Below are 19,452 nucleotides of genomic sequence, written 5' to 3'. Positions count from 1 at the left end.
CAGTGGCCGGATCTCAGCTCACTGCAAGCTCCGCCTCCCGGGTTCACGCCATTCTCCTGCCTCAGCCTCCGGAGTAGCTGGGACTACAGGCGCCCGCCACCTCGCCCGGCTAGTTTTTTGTATTTTTAGTAGAGACGGGGTTTCACCGGGTTAGCCAGGATGGTCTTGATCTCCTGACCTCGTGATCCGCCCGTCTCGGCCTCCCAAAGTGCTGGGATTACAGGCTTGAGCCACCGCGCCCGGCCTTCCCCACACTTTTCATTCCAATGGTGTCAATATTCTTTAAGTGAAAAATGGCTGCTTCAGACCCCATCCTACATATAGTGTCAAAGCCAGTGCCCCTGCCCCACACTTCAAGGATTTGGGGATGAGAAGTGGTTCTCTTTTTTCTTTTGAGATGGAGTTTCGCTCTGTCGCCCAGGCTGGAGTGGAGTGGTATGATCTCAGCTCACTGCAACCTATGTCGCCCAGGTTCAAGCAATTCTCCTGCCTCAGCCTCCCAAGTAGCTGGGACTACAGGAGCATGCCACCACGCCTGGCTAATTTTTGTATATATATATATATGTGTGTGTGTGTGTGTGTGTATATAGACACACACATACATACATGTATATATATACACATACATATGTGTGTGTATGTGTGTATGTCTATGTATACACACATATATATATATTCGAGACGGAGTTTTGCTGTTGCCCAGGCTGAAGTCCAATGATGCAATCTCAGCTCACTGTAACCTCCATCTCCTGGGTCCAAGTGATTCTCCTGCCTCAGCCTCCCGAGTAGCTGAGATTACAGGTGCCCGCCATCACACCCAGCTAGTTTTTTGTATTTTTAGTAAAGATGGGGTTTCACCATGTTGGCCAGGCTGGTCTCGAACTCCTGAGCTCAAGCAATCAGCCTGCCTCGGCATCCCAAAGTGCTGGGATTACAAGCGTGAGCCACTGCACCTGGCTGCCACCCTATTTTATTTTTATTTTTTTTCTCGCCTTATCACCCAGGCTGGAGTGCAATGGCACAATCTCAGCTCACTGCAACCTCTGCCTCTCAGGTTCAAGCGATTCTCCTGTCTCAGTCTCTCAAGTAGCTGGGATTACAGGCACCCGCCACCATGCCCAGCTAATTTTTGTATTTTTAGTAGAGATGGGGTTTCACCATGTTGGCCAGGCTGGTCTCGAACTCCTGACCTCAAGCAATCAGCCTGCCTTGGCTTCCCAAAGTGCTGGGATTACAGGCGTGAGCCACCGCGTCCAGCTGCCAGCTTTGTAGTTTTCATTGACTGAACCTAATTTATTTCACCAGGTCCCTATTGACCGCCTTTAGTTTTATTTATTTATTTACTTTTGAGACGGAGTCTTGCTCTGTCACCCAGGCTGGAGTGCAGTGGCGCGATCTCAGCTCACTGCAAGCTCTGCCTCCTGGGTTCATGGCATTCTCCTGCCTCAGCCCCCCGGGTAGCTGGGGCTTTGGGCGCCCCCCCCCCCCCCCGTAATATTTTTTTTTTTTTTTTTTTTTTGGTATTTTTAGTAGAGACAGGGTTTCACCATGTTAGCCAGGATGGTCTTGATCTCCTGACCTCGTGATCCACCTGCCTCGACCTCCCAAAGTGCTGGGATTATAGGCGTGAGCCACCGTGCCCGGTGACTGCCTTTAGTTTTTAAAGGAGCATTTCTTTCTTTACACTGCCCCATGATAGCAATACAGACATTTAGCCTGTCAGTGGACGCTCTCTCTGCTCTATTGCCTGCTACCCAAACTTGCCCGGCTGTGCTCAGCCCTTCCTCCCTCCTTCCCTCTCTCCCTCCTCCCTCCCTCCCTCCCTCCCTCCCTTCCTTCCTCTCTCTTTCTCTTTTCTTTGCTTCTTTTTCCTTCATTTTGTCTTTCTTTCTTTCTTTTTTCTTTCTTTCTTTCTTTTCTTTTTCTTTCTCTTTCTCTATAGGGTTTTGCTCTACGTATCTATCTATCTAGCTATCTATCTACCTACCTACCTACTATCTATGTATCTATAGGGTTTTGCTCTGTCACCCAGGCTGGAGGTCTGCAGTGCTGCAATCATAGCTCACTGCAGCCTCGACCTTCCAGGCCCAAGCAAGCCTCCCACCTCAGCCTCCCAAGTAACTGGGACCACAGGTGTGTGCCACCATGCCTGGCACATTTTTAAATTTTACATAGAGAGGAGGTCTCCCTATGTTGCCCAGACTGGCCTCAAACTCCTGGGCTCAAGGGATCCTCCTATGTCAGCCTCCCAAGGTGCTGATATTACAGGCTTGTCTCTTGACCACTTCCAAGCCATGCCCTGTTTTTTCCCAGTTTTGTTCTCCAGGGGTCCTGGGCCAGGGGAGCTGTGTCCAAGTCCTGGTCTCTCAAGCCCCAGCTCTGGTTCCACTTTGTCCCTGAAGACTCTTCACCACTCTAGGCCACACCCTTCCCTGACTTCCCACAGAGCTTTTAGAAGTATCTCCAAGTCCAAGAAACTGTGCGGCTGAGAAAGACACAAAGACAGGATGGGAGGCACTCCTTGCCCCCTGGGACTTTCCATTCGGTTTGGGTATATAGAGAGCCACCATTCCTTCACTAGTCAGTGTGCTTCTGGTTGCAATCAACAGAAACTGACAGACCAACCAGGAAGAAAAGGGAATATTCTGGAAGGAACCTGGAATCATTCACAGACTCAAAGGAACTGATGAAGAACCAGTATTGGATACTGACAAAAATGTGTCTGTCATTTCTGCTCCTTTCATTGTATTGGGATCATTCTTTCAAACCAACTTACTCTAAAAAAATGGAGGATGGCTGGGCGCGGTGGCTCATGCCTATAATCCCAGCACTTTGGGAGGCTAAGGTAGGTGGATCACTTGAGGTCAGGAATTTGAGACCAGCGTAGCTAACATGGTGAAACCCCATCTCTACTAAAAATACAAAAATTAGCCGGGCATGGTGGCGCATGCCTGTAATCCCAGCTACTTGGCAGGCTGAGGCACAAGAATCACTTGAAACCAGGAGACAGAGGTTGCAGTGAGCCGAGATCGCGCTACCGCACTCCAACCTGAGTAATGGAGTGAGACTCTGTCTCAAAAAAATTTATAAAGAAAAAAATGGAGGACAAGATTATTCCTGACTCATATAGTTATAATTCACCAGAGAGGAAATTAGCTTTTTCCCTCAACTCAGTTAGAAAGATCCCAGGGGAAAGCTTGGATTGGTCCAGCTCAAGACACATCCCACCCTGGCTTAATGACTGTGCTATGACTGGGCCCACAGGGCGCTATGATTGGGCTGGCTTGAGTCAAGTGCTCACCCTTCAAGCAGTTACTGAGACCAGGCTGGAGTTGCTATGCAAGAAGATGGCAACACACATTTGAATTACATGGGTAGGACCTAGGGAGGCGCATTTCCCAAAGTGCAGGAGGTGTGGTGCTCAAGGAAGAAAGGAGACGTGCTGGGCTGAAGAAGTTCGTGGGTGCGCACCACGGACACATAAACAGCAGGGGAGGCATCTTGAGCCAAGGCGTGTTTGTTCCAGGATTCTCACTGACCTGCAGTCTAGCAGGGCGTGCTCTCGATAGGATTATTAGTGTGAGGGAAGGAATACAAAAGACGTGGTGCGGCCGGGGCGGTGGCTCACGCCTGTAATCCCAGCACTCTGGGAGGCTGAGGCGGTTGGACCACTTGAGGTCAGGAGTTCGTGACCAGCCTGGCCCACATGGTGAAACCCTGTCTCTACTAAAAATACAAAAATTAGCCAGGTGTGGTGGGGCACGCCTGTAACCCCAGCTACTCGGGAGGCTGAGACAGGAGAATTGCTTGAACCCTGGAGGCAGAGGTTGCCGTGAGCCGAGATTGCACCACTGCATTCCAGCCCAGGCAACACAGCAAGACTCAGTCTCAAAAAAACAAAAAACAAAAAACAAAAAACAAAAAACATGGTTCATGCCATGTAGGGACTTGCAGGATAGTAATGGCAGTGGGACAGAAAGAGCCTTTTTATTTTTTTTGAGACGGAGTCTTGCTTTGTTGCCCAGGCTGGAGGTGCAGTGGCCCGATCTTGGCTCACTGCAAGCTCCGCCTCCCGGGTTCACACCATTCTCCTGCCTTTGCCTCCCTAGTAGCTGGGACTACAGGCGCCCGCCACCTCGCCCGGCTAGTTTTTTGTATTTTTAGTAGAGATGGAGTTTCACCGTGTTAGCCAGGATGGTCTTGATCTCCTGACCTCGTGATCCGCCCCCCTCGGCCTCCCAAAGTGCTGGGATTACAGGCATGAGTCACCATGCCCGGCCCAGAAAGAGTCTTAATGAGTGGAATGAGGCCATGGATTATAAACTTTTTTGAGAAAAAAACAGGCATACATATATGTATTTATATAGGCTAATATGTATGCTATAAATCATACACATGATACAAATTTAAAGGATAAGATAATTTTTTTTTTTTTTGTGAAACAGAACCTCATTCTGTCACTCAGGCTGGAATGCAGTGACGTGATCACAACTGACTGCAACCTCGACCTCCTGGGCTCAAGTGATGCGCTTACCTCAGCCTCCAGAGTAGCTGGGACTGCAGGCACGTGCCACCATGCCTAGCTATTTTTTTTTAAATTTTTTGTAGAGATAGGGTCCCATTATGTTGCCCAGGCTGGTCTCCAACTCCTGGCTTCAAGCAATCCTCCCACCTCAGCCTCCCAAAGTGCTGGGATGACAGGCATGAGCCACTGCAGCTGGCCAAGATAAATATTATTAAAACATTATTTTAACAATGTATGTTATTTGTTCAAATAATACTTTTTTCTTTCACTAAAAATGAGGGTCTGGGGTGAGATGATGTCTAAGGTAATTTTCAGCTCTGCATGTTGTATTCATATTCCACAAATGTAGAGATGATAAGCTACAAGTACTAAATGTCTGTTTTCTTGATTCTTGAGGTACCACTGCCACTAATGGGAATAACTGTGAACTTCATTTAAAAGTTTTTTAAGCAGGGCGCGGTGGCTCACACCTGTAATCCCAGCACTTTGGGAGGCTGAGGCAGGTGGATCATGAGGTCAGGAGATCAAGACCATCCGGGCTAACACGGTGAAACCCTATCTCTACTAAAATACAAACCAAAACAAAAAAACTTAGCTGGGCGTGGTGGCAGGTGCCTGTAGTCCCAGCTACTCAAGAGTCTGAGGCAGGAGAATGGCGTGAACCCAGGAGGCAGAGCTTGCAGTGAGCTGAGATTGTGCCACTGCACTCCAGCCTGGGTAACAGAGCGAGACTTTCAAAACACACACACACACACACACACACACACACACACACACACACACACACGGTTTTTAAAAACGGACTGGGCGCAGTGGCTCACACCTGTAATCCCAGCACTTTGGGAGGCCAACGTGGGCGGATCACTTGAGGTCAGGAGTTCGAGACCAGCCTGGCCAACATGATGAAACCCCTTCTCTACTAAAAATACAAAAATTAGCTTGGCGTGGTGGCACACACCTGTAATCCTGGCTACTTGGGAGGCTGAGGCAAGAGAATTGCTTGGACCTGGGAGGCGGAGGTTGCAGTGAGTCGAGATTGCGGCACTACACTCTAGCCTCGGCGAGAGAGCAAGATTCCGTCTCAAAAACAAAAAAGTTTTTTAAAACAGCATATGTCAAGATTTGAATGTCAGTGGGAAAAAACAAACGGGTAGCTTCTAAGAGACACAACAAAGCCACATTTATCCTTCTGAATTCATTGCAATACAAGGCTTGGGCCTTGCAAAAGTAAAGCAGAGAGAAGAAATTGCCTGTTATGAAGTGCTTGCTGTATGCCGGGCACTTGACTACATAAGCACTTTACATAACAAGGTTGTTGTTCCATCAACAGCCTTAGGATGAGGTGTTCACATTCTCAGCAGAAGACAAGGATACTAGGGCAGAGTGAGCACAAGCCGCAGCACTTAGTAAATGAAGGATCTGGGACTAAACAACAATAACGATCATGAGTACTTCTCGATCTCTTCCTCTGTGCCAGGTACTGTTCTAAGTACTTGACTCGAATTCACTCATTTAATTCACACAACTCTGTGAGCTAAGTACTGTTTTCTTTTTTTTTGTTTTTTCTTTTTTTGTTTTTTGAGACAGAGTCTCACTCTGTCGCCCAGGCTGGAGTGCGGTGGCTTGATCTCGGCTCACTGCAAGCTCCGCCTCCCGGGTTTACGCCATTCTCCTGCCTCAGCCTCCTGAGTAGCTGGGACTACAGGCGCCCGCCACCTCACCCGGCTAGTTTTTTATATTTTTAGTAGAGACGGGGTTTCACTGTGTTAGCCGGGATGGTCTTGATCTCCTGATCTCGTGATCCACCCGCCTCGGCCTCCCAAAGTGCTAGGATTACAGGCGTGAGCCACCGCTCCTGGCCCTAAGTATTGTTTTTTATTCACCAATAATAATGAGGAAACAAGTACTAAGAAGTTAAAGACCTGACCAAAGTTCATATCTAGTAAGTGGCTGTGATGGTGAATACTGAATCAACTTGATCGTATTGAAAGATGCAAAGCATTGATCCTGGGTGTCTGTGAGGGTGTTGCCAAAGGAGATTAACATTTGAGTCCGTGGGCTGGGAAAGGCAGACCCATCCTTAATCTGGGTGGGCACCATCTAATCAGCTGGCAGCACAGCTAGAATATAAAGTAGGCAGAAAAATGTAAAAAGACTAGACTGGCCTAGCCTCCCAGCCTACATCCTTCTCCGGTGCTGGACCCTTCCCGCCCTCAAACATCAACAAACATCAGACCCCAGGTTCTTCAGTTTTGGGACTCGGACTGGCTCTCCTTGCTCCTCAGCTTCCAGACGGTCTATTGTGGAGCCTTGTGAGCATGTGAGTTAATACTTAATAAACTCCCCTTTATAAAATATTTTATATATATATATATCTATCCTATTAGTCTCTCTAGAGAACCCTTATATAGTGGCAGTGCTGGGCTAGGGACCCAGACGGTCTCACTCCCCAGCCCCACTTAGCAAATTGCTCTACCCCACTGTCTTCACCAGCCCAGGGGACTGCAGGCGCCACACTATCTCCACCAGCCCAGGGCATTGCAACCCTGGTGCCTGGTGCTGCCTCCTTTGCAGGCTGGAAATTTGAACTGAACCTTTTTCCAGACTTGCAGGCTCAGAGTCTGGGATGCTGAATCATGCTCATTTTCAAGAGACTGACGTATAAGCCACAGTGTGGACATAGGCATTAGCCTCACCTGCATGTTGCCTCCCAGAAGCTACCTGGCAACATGCATTGTCAGAAGGTTGCCTCGTGAGTATAGAAACAGAGTAGAGGGAATGAGTTCTACGAGTGAACTGTTTAATGACCTCAGCATCCTATGTCCTGATATTGTGCCTGTGGAGGACAACATTTTTATTTTATTTTTAAAGACAAGGTCTTGGTCTGTTGCCTACGCTGGAGTGCGGTGGTGCAATCATGGCTCACTGCAGCCTCGAACTACTGGGTTCAAACGATCCTTCCACCTCAGCCTCTTGAGTAGCTGAGACTGCAGGTGTGTACCACTACTCCTGGCTCATTTTAATTTTAATTTTAATTTTGTAGAGACAGGGTCTGCCTATGTTGCTCAGGTTGGTCTCAAACTCCAGTGATCCTCCTACCTCGGCCTCCCAAAATGCTGGGATTACAGGCATAAGCCACCTCACTCATGACACATTTTTTTTTTTCTGTATCTGACACCAAGAGTTTGTTGGTCTGAGAGATCAGGTCAGACCCTCTGGACAGAATCTCCCTGACTGATTGGTTTCTGCAGCCTGGCCCATGCTTTCTCTAGATTTATTAATGATCCAATGAAGTGCCTGTCGATCTAGTTGCCCTGGAAATAATGCCTGTGTTTGAGATGACGTTTCATATCCTTCCACTCTGATTCATCATTCAATCATTTACAAATATGACTACTTCTATCTACAACAAATGGAGGATATAGTAGAGAGACATTTCAGTGGAAGAGATATAGATAATTAATATGTAAACGAGTGAAAAAATGAGATTACTTCAGATGGTGATAAATAGTATGAAAAATTTCCAGCAGGGAAATGAGACTGAGTATTGAGATGGAGGATGGTGTGGGGCTGGAGAAAGGGGGGTCTGGGGATGTCTCTCTGAGGATGTAGAATCTGAACTGAACCCTGCATGTGAGGAAGGAGCCAGTCATGATCTTAAAAGTTTCATTCTCCGCTGGGTGTGGTGGCTCACACCTGTAATCCCAGTGCTTTGGGAGGCTGAGGTGGGCGGATCACCTGAGGTCGGGAGTTCGAGACCAGCCTGGCCAACATGGAGAAACCCTGTCTCTACTAAAAATACAAAATTAGCTAGGCGTGGTGGCACATGCCTGCAATCCCAGCTACTCAGGAAGCTGAGGCAGAAGAATTGCTTGAACTTGGGAGGTGGAGGTTGCAGTGAGCCGAGATTGTGCCATTGCACTCCAACCTGGGCAACAAGAGCGAAACTCCATCTCAAAAAAAAGTTTCGTTCTCAGAGGAAACAACTTCATGCCTATCACGTGAGGTGGAAGTTCATTGCTTGTCTCCGGAGAGACAATGGTATAAATGAGGCAGGTATGGTTGCAGTAGTGTTGCTGGTATTGGCGATAACGTACATGGCGATGAAATGGTAATATGGCTGTGCCTTCCAACAAAAATTCCGAACACATCGTCTTACATGTAGCATGAGGACTGAAAATATTTGAAATCAGGGTTGTCTTGGACTTTCCAAGGCACATGATTACCATAATTAACAGGCTACAGAGGGCTGGCCTGGGCCTGCCTCCACACTCCATATTTACAAATATGACTACTTCTATCTACAACAAATGGAGGATATAGTAGAGAGACATTTCTACTCTCTATAGTAGAGAGACTGTTGCTGTGGAAACTGTTCCCAGTTTCTAAAAAGCCAAATAACAGGTGAACTTTTGGAATAAAATCACTTGCCTTTCTGAACCATATTTCTTTTCTCCAACAACGTTACATGTTCTTTCCTCAGCAAGAAGTCTGACTTTTACACATTTTTGAATCCCTCAAAGCATTTAGCAGAGAGCTGGACATACAGAAGACAGCAGGGTCCCGTGGCTTTGCCTGAAACGCGGAACCCGGTCTTGACTTTTGAGTAACTGAGCCCTCCTGGTGCCCACACTCTGGCCGAGAGTGCCAAGCGGCGTTCTCCCTCCCGCCGCACGGGAGCACTATGGAAAGCCTGCGCAGTGAGGAAGAGCGGCTGGAGCCTGTCTTACGCCGGGGAGGTCGACGCTCCCAGAATGCACCTGGCATCAACACGGCGGCGGCGGCGGCGGCGGTTTCCCGCAGGCTCCGGGGCTCTGTGCAGACAGGAACGCAGCCGGGGGCTCTGAGGCTTGGTCCAGGTGTTGAGGGGCGACTGGAGCCATGGCGGAGTCGGCGCCTGCTCGGGTAAGAGGCCCCGGCGCGCTGGCTCGAGGGCGCGTTGGGGATGGCGGAGTCCCCTGCCCGGGGCGGGGCTTCGCGGTTTGGACGCCGCCGGGGTCTTGGTTTCCCGGGGCTGCAACTGGCGCGGGTGAACGGGAACCCTCCTCCTCGCGACCCCAGTGCTCTGCCCTTTTTTCCCTCCCCTTCCTTCTGCAGCGGGGTCGGAGCCTCGGCGCCGTGCGCCCTTGCCTAGAAACTTCTCCGAAGCTTGTTTTAGGTTGGTGGATGTGTGACCCTGCCCACACATTTTCGCTTTCGTGCCAAAAGAGCCCATTTCCAGGTTGGAGCGGTGACGCAGGATGGAAACGGTCTCCGTCGCTACGAGTGAGCTCTCCCGCTGCCCTGGAGACCCCAGGACTTTCCTGTCTGCGACCACCTCCTGCTTGGTCCTGTGTGTTGTCCGTTTCTCCCGTGCTGCAGATTTCTGTCTTGGGGTTGCAGCCACAGGTTGAAGTCAGCCTGGGCTGCTTCTCCTTGGGAACAGGTGTTATCTACAGTGTAGTTGCTGCATTTTGCATTTTGTTTGTAGAGCTGTAGAGTTGTCCAAACTCTCTCCTTCACCGCCCCCCCTCGCCCCCATCGACCCCCATCGACCATCGCCATTCTGGGAATGTCAAGATACGGAGCTTGGTGTGAGGAAAATCCTATTTGTGTGGAGTCACGAAACGAGTTCAGCCGTAACTCAGCTCTCAGCTATCCATTTGGGTGATTTTAGGCAACTGTGTTCGCCTCTCTGGGTCTCTTTCGTTTTCTTAACTGTAAATCGAGAGTGTAGGAGTAGTTGCTAGATAATCTCTAAGGCTCTAAGGTTCCTTCCAGCTCCGACATTCTCATACTATTCCAGAGTAGTGGTTAATTTAACAACACCGGAGGGTTTGCAACGGAAAGGGCAGCTGGAATTGAATTGATTTTTAATGAAGTGTTCCTTGGTCCAGAAACACTTTGAGAATCATGTTAGATCTTTGTGAGAATGGAGGGCTAAGGAGATTCTGTGGGAAAATTTGATCATGAGCAGGGTGCACTATATTTGATTCTTGTAGAAAGTGCGTTAAGAACTAAGAAGGGAGGGATTGGAAGACTTAGAGAACACAGTATTTGCTTTCAAGGAAGTTAACAGTTGAATTGGGAAGACAAGACACAAATGTTTACGTTATTAACCTCATCTGACTTCTGTAAGCTAGGCTGAGCCAGTCAAAGACTTGGCTTTTCCACAAGATCTAGTTAGTGTTTGAATCCGGCAAGAGGACTCTGCCACAGTTCTTTCTGCCAGGTCACTCCACAGTTACTTACATGTCATCAGTCGACCTTGTTAGGAAGAAGCCTTAAAGAAACCACAGGCCAGGCACAGTGGCTCACGCCTGTCATCCCAGCACTTCGGGAGGCCGAGGCGGGAGGATCAAGAGGTCAGGAGTTCAAGACCGGCCTGGCCAATAGGGTGAAACCCTGTCTGTACTAAAAATACAAAAATTAGCCGGGTGTGGTGGTGTGTGCCAGTGGACCCAGCTACTTGGGAGGCTGAGGCAGAAGAATCGCTTGAACCCGGGAGGCGTGGAGGTTGCAGTGAGCTGAGATCGTGCTACTGCACTGCAACCTGGGTGACAGAGTGAGACTCCGTCTCAAAAAAAAAAAAAGGCCGGGCACAGTGGCTCACGCCTGTAATCCCAGCACTTTGGGAGGCCGAGGCGGGTGGATCACGAGGTCAGGAGATCCAGACCATCCTGGCTCACACGGTGAAACCCCGTCTCCACTAAAAACACAAAAAATTAGCCGGGTGTGGTGGCGGGCGCCTGTAGTCCCAGTTACTCGGGAGGCTGAGGCACGAGAATGGCGTGAACCGGGGGAGGGGAGCTTGCAGTGAGCAGAGATCGTGCCACTGCATTCCAGCCTGGGCGACAGAGGGAGACTCCGTCTCAAAAAAAAAAAAAAAAAAATCCACCATAATCCGAAACTATGACTTAAATAACATGAATTTGTCGTTGTAGAACTTATTCAAATTGTTCTTGAGCCTGTTTCTCTTCTCAGACATCTCTTCAGGTGAGGATTCTGTGTCTCTCGTTTGACAGACCAATTATAGGTGCCCTGATGAAACAACTAAAAATGCTGGGAAACCCTGCACATAAATGCATTTGAAATGTATTTTAGTAAAGAATACTTGGAGCCCCAAAACTTAAGCGAAAGAGGGAAATCGAAAGTGGTAAGAGTTCGGAAGCCAACTTTGAGGGCATTGGCTGAACAATCATCTTTGGTGTTTATGATTCAAGGGACCTGCAAAATGGAACACAAATCTCAGAGCCTAAGATGGAAAGTCTAAGAAGCTCCCTAACCCAGTCCCATGAACAGACTTCAAAGGGCAACATTCTGTGTAAGGGTGAACCGAAAGTAAGGTCTGCCCTTCAGGTGATTGCAAAGAAAATTGTTAAACCTTGGCACTGAGGTTACAGGCGTGAGCCACCATGCCCGGCCGTAGTTTCGTTTCTTTTCTTTTTTTCTTTTTCTTTCTTTTTTTTTTTTTGAGAGAGTCTTGCTCTCTTGCTCTGGCTGGCGTGCAATGGAGCAATCTCAGCTCCCTGAAACCTCTGCCTCCCAGGTTCTAAGCGATTTTCCTGCCTCAGCCTCCAGAGTAGCTAGGATTACGGCAGGCGTCACCATGCCTGGCTAATTTTGTATTTTTATAGAGATGGGGTTTCACCATGTTGGCCAGGCTGGTCTCTGAACTCCTGACTTCAGGTGATCCACCTGCCTCAGCCTCCCAAAGTGCTGGGATTACAGGCATGAGCCACTGCACCCAGCCTAAGGCAGAGGGATTTCTTAAAAGCAACCAAAAAAAAAAAAAAAAAGACTACCTTGAAATGAAGTACAGCAAAACTAATGGGGGCCAGCTTCTCAACAGCAACCACGGAAGCCAGACAACAGTAAAATGATGTTGTCAGTAGGCTGAAAGAAAGTAACTATAATCCCATAGTTTTATATGCAGCAAAAATATGTTTCAGAAACAAAGATATAATGAAGACATTTTCAGACAAATTAAAAATGACAATTTGCTACCAGTACACTCTTAGTAAAGGAAATTCTAAAATACGTACCTCAGGTAAAATGAAAATTATCCCAAATAGAAAGTCAGAAAATGTAAGAAGATGTGATGATGCATGGAAATGGTTAAATCTAAACAAATAGTGACTTAATGAAACAGTAACAATTTCTTGTTGTGTTAAAAACAATTAAAATACATGATGGCATTGTTGTAAATATGAGGAAGAGATGATCAGAATTAAACTGTTTAAAGGGCTTTGTTAAAGGGCCTTCTATGTATATTTCCCATAATTTCTAGGATACTTGCTAAACAACTAGAAATTGGTTGTATAATTTACAGATTAGAAAGAGGGATAATAGAATAAGAAAAAATTAAAAGAAGACAAGAAAATAGAGAAGAAAGATGGGATAAATAGCACAAAAAAGATAAAAATAAATAAAAACTAATGAACAATTACAATAAATGTAAATGAATGAAATGTTCAAGTTAAAAGGCATAGATTGTCAGGATGGGGGAAAAATCCAACTAGATGGTTTAAAAGAGATACAACTGGCCGTGCACGATGGCTCACACCTGTAATCCCAGCAGTTTGGGAGGCCGAGGTGGGTGGATCATGAGATCAGGAGATTGAGACCATCCTGGTTAACACAGTGAAATCCCATCTCTACTAAAAATACATAAAATTAGCCGGGCATGGTGGTGGGTGCCTGTAATCCCAGCTCCTCGGGAGGCTGAAGCGGGAGAATCGCTTGAACCCGGGAGGCAGAGGTTGCGGTGAGCCGAGATCTTGCCATTGCACTCCAGCCTGGGCAACAAGAGCGAAACTCTGTCTCAAAAAAAAAAAAAAAAAAAAAAAAAGTTGACTTAAATATATTTAGTATCTCTAGAGATAGAAGGCTACTACTACTTTTGTAATGGTAAAAGACTCAATTTACCAGCTAGATGCAAAATTTCTAAACCTGTATGCACCTAATTACATAGCCTAAAAATATATAAAACAAAATTGACAGAACCGCAAGAAAGATTCACTGTTATAATAGGAGATTTTAATACAACCTTAGTATTTTATCAAATAGAAAAGAATTATAAAGGTGTAGTGCATCCAGTAGAACTTTCCAAGATGATAGAAATGTTCTGTTCTGCACTGTTTAATACAGTAGCCACTAGTCACATGTGGCTTTTGAGCACTTGAAATGTTAACTAGTATGATGGAGGAACTGAGTTTTAAATTTTATTTATTAATTTAATTTATTTTTTTTTGATACAGACTCTCACTCTCACCCAGGCAGGAGTAGAGTGGCACGATCTCGGCTCACGGCAACCTCTGCCTCCCGGGTTCAAGTGATTCTTCTGCCTCAGCCTCCCAAGTAGCTGGGATTACAGTTATGCGCCACCACACTCGGCTAATTTTTATATTTTTAGTAGAGACAGGGTTTCATCATATTGGCCAGGCTGGTCTCGAACTCCTGACCTCAAGTCATCTGGCTGTTTTGGCTTCCCAAAGGGTTGGAGTTACAGTCATGAGGCACTGTGTCCGGCTAATTTTATTTAATTTTAACCAGCCACGTGTGACTAGTGGCTATTATATTGGAAGCACAGGTACAGAAATGATTATTTTTACCTTTTTTCTGAGACAGAGCCTCACTCTATTTCCCAGGCTGGAGTGCAGTGGTGTGATCTCAGCTCACTGCAAGCTCCACCTCCCGGGTTCACGCCATTCTCCTGCCTCAGCCTCCCAAGTAGCTGGGACTACAGGCGCCCACCACCACGCCTGGCTAATTTTTTTGTATTTTTAGTAGAGATGGGGTTTCACCATGTTAGCCAGGATGGTCTCCATCTCCTGACCGTGATCTGCCCACCTCGGCCTCCCAAGAGGCTGGAATTACAGGTGTGAGCCACTGTGCCTGGCCAGAAATGATTAATTTTTTATCCATATATCTATCAGTATATAATATCAAAGTGTAGAGACAAAACAAAAGAGAGGAGGCAAAAATAAAAACCTATTGGGAATGAAAATGTGTGCATTCCATGTATGTTGGTTGATGCTGGTGTGTAGACTGAGATAGCAGGTGAGGCTGTGGAACAGAACACTTCATGCACCCTCTTCATGTGGCTTAGGATTTCTCAAGCGATTCTAGCACCTGGCTGCCTGTGATTTGCCCCACCAGACAGAGAGTGGAGCAGAGACAAACATCCATGTGCCAACCTCCTTTAGTTGCAGATTCACGTGTAAAGTAGATGATGATGTCTTAAGCCACTAAGTATGGGGATTATTTTTCATACAGGAGTTGATGATTGGAATAGATACCTAGGGAATATGTTAAAACATTGAAAGATATTAAAAATGGAGTCTCAAAAGACTGGGCATGGTGGCCCATTCCTATAATCCTACCACTTTGGGAGGCTGAGGCGGAGCTCGAGACTAGCCTGGGCAACATGGTGAAACCCTGTCTCTACTAAAAATACAGAAAAATTAACCAGGTGTGGTGGTACACACCTGTAATCCCAGCTACTTGGAAGGCTGAGGCAGGAGAATCACTTGAACCTGAGACGGAGGTTGCAGTAAGCTGAGATCATGCCACTGCACTCCAGCCTGCAGCCTGGGTGACAGAGCGAGAGACTGCATCTCAGGAAAAAAAAAAAAAAGGATTTGCATACTGTGTTTATGAATTGAAATTCATTGGCCGGGTGCAGTGGCTCACGCCTGTAATCCCAGCACTTTGAGAGGCTGAGTTGGGCAGATCACGAGGTCAGCAGATCGAGACCATCCTGGCTAACACGGTGAAACTGCATCTCTACTAAAAATACAGAAAATTAGCCAGGCGTGGTGGCGGGCACCTGTAGTCCCAGCTACTCAGGAGGCTGAGGCAGGATAGTGGCATGAACCCGGGAGGCGGAGCTTGCAGTGAGCCGAGATAGCGCCACTGCTCTCCAGCCTGGGTGACAGCGAGACTCCATCTCAAAAAAAAAAAAAAAAAAAAAAGACTGATTATAAAGGGATATGAGAGAACGTTCTTGGATGATGGAAATATTCATATAATATTCTCCTGCTTTGACATTCTAATAGGCTACAATCCTTAGCCCTTGGCAACCACTGATCTGATTTCTGTCCTTATAGTTTGCTTTTTTCCAAACATGTAAATGAAACAAATGTAGCCTTTTGTGTCTGAATTCTTTTTTTTTTTTTTTGGAGTTTTGCTCTTGTTGCCCAGGCTGGAGTGCAAAGGTGCGATCTCGACTCACCGTAACCTCCACCTCCCAGGTTCAAGTGACTCTCCTGCCTCAGCCTCCCGAGTAGCTGGGATTATAGGCATGCGCCACCCTGCCTGGGTCATTTTGTATTTTTAGTAGACATAGGGTTTCTCCATGTTGGTCAGGCTGGTCTCAAACTTCCAACCTCAGGTGATCCGGCCACTTTGGCCTCTCAAAGTGTTGGGATTATAGGTGTGAGCCACGGTGCCCGGCCCTTCTTTTTTTTTTTTTTTTTTTTTTTTTTTTAGGTGGTCTCACTCTGCCACTCAGGTTGCAGTGCAGTAGTGCAATCATGGTTCACTACAACCTTGAACTCCAGGGCTCAAGTGATCCTCCCATCCTCAGCCTCCCAAGTAGCTGGGAGTACAGGCACATGCCACCACGCCTAGTCATTTTAAAAAATTTGTGGAGGGGGGGGTCTCGCTTTGTTGCCCAGGCTGATCTCGAACTCCTGGGCTCAAGTGAACCACCTTAGCCTCCCAAAGTGTTGGGATTGTAGGTATGAGCCACCATGCCTGACCTGTGTCTGATTCCCATCACTTAGCATGTTGTTACACATGTCAGTGATTTTGGTTCCTTTTTATTACATAGTAGTAGACTTAGTAGTCGAAGTGGTAGTCTACTACTAAGTTAGCAGGCTTAGTAGTCTACTAAGCTATATAGGAAAAATACACTAAATATCTAATATGGTATATAATGAAGTGTCTTATATAGTGTATTTGTTTCCTAGGGCTGGTATAACAAACTGGGAAGCTTAAATAACAGAAATGTATTGTCTCACAGTTCTGGAGGTTATGAGTCTGAAATCAAGATGTTTGCAGGGTTGGTTCCTTATGAGGTTTGTGTTTCTCTCCTGGCTTCTGGTGGTACCATGTGTTTTCTTGGTTTGTGGCAGCATAACTTCAGTCTCTGCCTTAATCTTGACATGGCCCATTATGTATTGGTGTAACAGAATACATGAAGTTAGGTAATTCATGAAGAAAAGAGGTTTAGTTGGCTCATAATTCTGGTGGCTGGAAAGTTCAAGACTGGGCAGCTGGGCTTCAAGCTGCTTAAACTCGTGGCAGAAAGTGGAAGGGCAGCAGATGTGTGTAGAGATCACATGGTGACGGAGGCAAGGGAGAGACCGAAGAAGTCAGACTGTTTAACAACTCACTCTAGTAGGAACTAATCCATTCCTGCCAATGACAACTCACCCCTGTGGGAGCGCATTAATTTATTTATGAGGGATATGCCCTCATGATCCAAACACCTCCCACGAGACTTCACCTCCCAACACTGCCTCACTGGGAATAAAATTTCAGCATGGGTTTTGGTGAGGACAAACCATAGTAGACATCTTCTCCCTGTGTGTGTGTCTCTCTGTGTCTAAAGGTCCTCTGTTTTAAGGACATCAGTCATTGGATTAAGGCCCATCCTAATGACCTCATTTTAACCTGATTACCCTTGGAAATACCTTATTTCCAAGTAAGATCACATCCTGAGGTGCTGAGGATTAGGGCTTTACTGTATTATTTTGAGGAGACACAGTTCAACCCATGACATTGGATGGATCACAATTTTTTCATCTATTCACTGGTTCGTGAACATGTGAATTGTTCCCATCATGTTAGATAATTCAAAACAGAAGACAAGAAGAAACTTAGTTTAATCATTCTTTTCAACCTCTTACTATGGAAGGGGAGGGGGGCGTATTCCTTTGCACAGATTCTCACCTATGTTCCTGTCTGGAAAACATGCTACTAAGCGCAGAATGCTGGGCCACAGAAAGAGGAGACTCACAGACTTAAAGTAGAAGCAAAACAAACATGATGGCATGTATATATCTAGTTTAATATTTTGTTTTGTTTCACTTGTATTTGTTTTTACATTGAACTTTTCTTTTAATCTTTTGTGGGAGGATGTATTTAAGCTTTTGTCTCATGTGTTCCATGATGAATTAACTGACTTGAGTAACTAGAGTAGGTCATGGCCAAACTTAAATGTTCAGTTCTGCACCAGTCAGTTTCCATTTGTCCCGTGTTCTCCGGACCACGACCCCTGGCCCCAGCAGTTCTTTCCAAGATATTTCCTCTCAGTGTCTTGGTCTTGGTGGCCTCACTGTGGTTTGAAAAGCAGCCATGAATAGTGTGTGTGCCATGAAAGAACATGAAGTTTGCAGAGGGAGTTAGGACTGAAGCGAACGTGCAGGGAGACAGTAGGGGGACAGCTTGGGGAAGACTTCCCGAATGTTGATTTCAGTAATTTTAGCTTCTACGACAGCAATTTTCCTACTGTCAGAGACAGCTCATTAAAGTGAAAATTATAAAGAAAATGTCAGTAGACTTAGTCACATCATTTCAGTAAATATTTTTTAAGGATTTATTCACCATCCTAGCTGCTAGAGTGCAAAGATGAATGGATTAGATCTCGTAGGCCCTGCTAAGGAATTTTGTCTTTATTGTGGGGAGCCATTGAAAGTTTTCAAACAGGGGTGACATGATCAACTGTGAAGTCTGGCAGGGATGTGGAGGCAAGATAAGATGTAAATGACATCTTTTATCATATAGTTCAAAACGTTAAATAAAAATAGGTTTAAAATGAACACCGATACAGGAGTCTCAGAGAATATGCTAAGCGTAAAACATAGGTAACAAAACGTGCACACTGTAATTTCACTTTTGTTGAAAAAAATAAAAGATGAAAAAAGCCTACAGGAAATACACCAAAATTCAAACAGCTTCCTTCCCTCCCTTTCTCTCTCCCTCCCTTCTTTCCTTCCTGTTTTGAGACAGGGTCTCACTCTGTTACTCAGGCTCGAGTGCAGTGGCACGATCTTGGCTCACTGTAGCCTCAACCTCCTGGGCTCAAGCCATCCTCCCACCTCAGTGCCCCAAGTACCTGGGACTATAGGCATGCATCACCATGCCTGGCTAATTTTTTTTTTTTTTTGAGACGAAGTCTTGCTCTGTTGCCCAGGCTGGAGTGCAGTGGCATGATGTCAGCTCACTGCAAGCTGCAAGTTCTGCCTCCTGGGTTCATGCCATTCTCATGCCTCAGCCTCCCGAGTAGCTGGGACTATAGGCTCCCGCCACCACGCCCGGCTAATTTTTTGTATTTTTAGTAGAGACAGGGTTTCACCTTGTTAGCCGGGATGATCTTGATCTCCTGACCTTGTGATCTGCCTGCCTCGGCCTCCCAAAGTGCTGGGATTACAGGCGTGAGCCACCGCGCCCGGCCTGCTCCTGGCCCATACCCGGCTAATTTTTTGAACTTTTTCTTAGAGACAGGGTTTGCCTTGTTGGCCAGGCTGGTGTCAAACTCCTGAGCTAAAGTGATTCAGCTGCCTTGGCCTCCCAAAGTGTTGGGATTACAGTTGTGAGCCACTGCGGCCAGCCCTAACAGCTTATTTCTGTGTGAGAATATTTTGTGTAATATTTTCTTTCTATTCTTCAGCATTTCTCAACATTATTAATGCAATATCTACATATAATTTTTAGTATCAATAAAAGACATGCTTTTTTTTTTTTTTTTTTGACGGGGTCTCGCTCTATCATCCAGGCTGGAGTGCAGTGGCGTGATCTCCGTGCACTGCAAACTCTGCCTCCCGGGCTCATGCCATTCTCCTGCTTCAGTCTCCTGAGTAGCTGGGGCTACAGGTGCCCGCCACAACTCCCGGCTAATTGTTTTGTATTTTTAGTAGAGACGGGATTTCTTTTTTTTT

The 19,452-nt window shown here is 46.4% G+C and overlaps 1 protein-coding gene across 1 annotated transcript in view; it reads left to right on the top strand.

Moving 5' to 3' along the window:
- Nucleotides 1-9,038: 9,038 nt before the first annotated feature.
- Nucleotides 9,039-19,452, top strand: part of ZNF212 (zinc finger protein 212) — a 16,490-nt gene continuing 6,076 nt past the window's right edge. Inside the window, exon 1 of the mRNA XM_017862406.1 lies at nt 9,039-9,430. Within this exon, the coding sequence (XP_017717895.1) occupies nt 9,407-9,430 (24 nt within the window). The 5' untranslated portion in view covers nt 9,039-9,406. The remainder of the gene's footprint in view (nt 9,431-19,452) is intronic.

The sequence above is a fragment of the Rhinopithecus bieti genome, unplaced genomic scaffold (assembly GCF_001698545.2).
Source record: "Rhinopithecus bieti isolate Rb0 unplaced genomic scaffold, ASM169854v2 scaffold_64120, whole genome shotgun sequence".
Lineage (NCBI taxonomy): Eukaryota > Metazoa > Chordata > Mammalia > Primates > Cercopithecidae > Rhinopithecus > Rhinopithecus bieti.
Note: the sequence above shows the minus strand (reverse complement) of the source record. Positions and strands in the feature narration are given on the sequence as shown.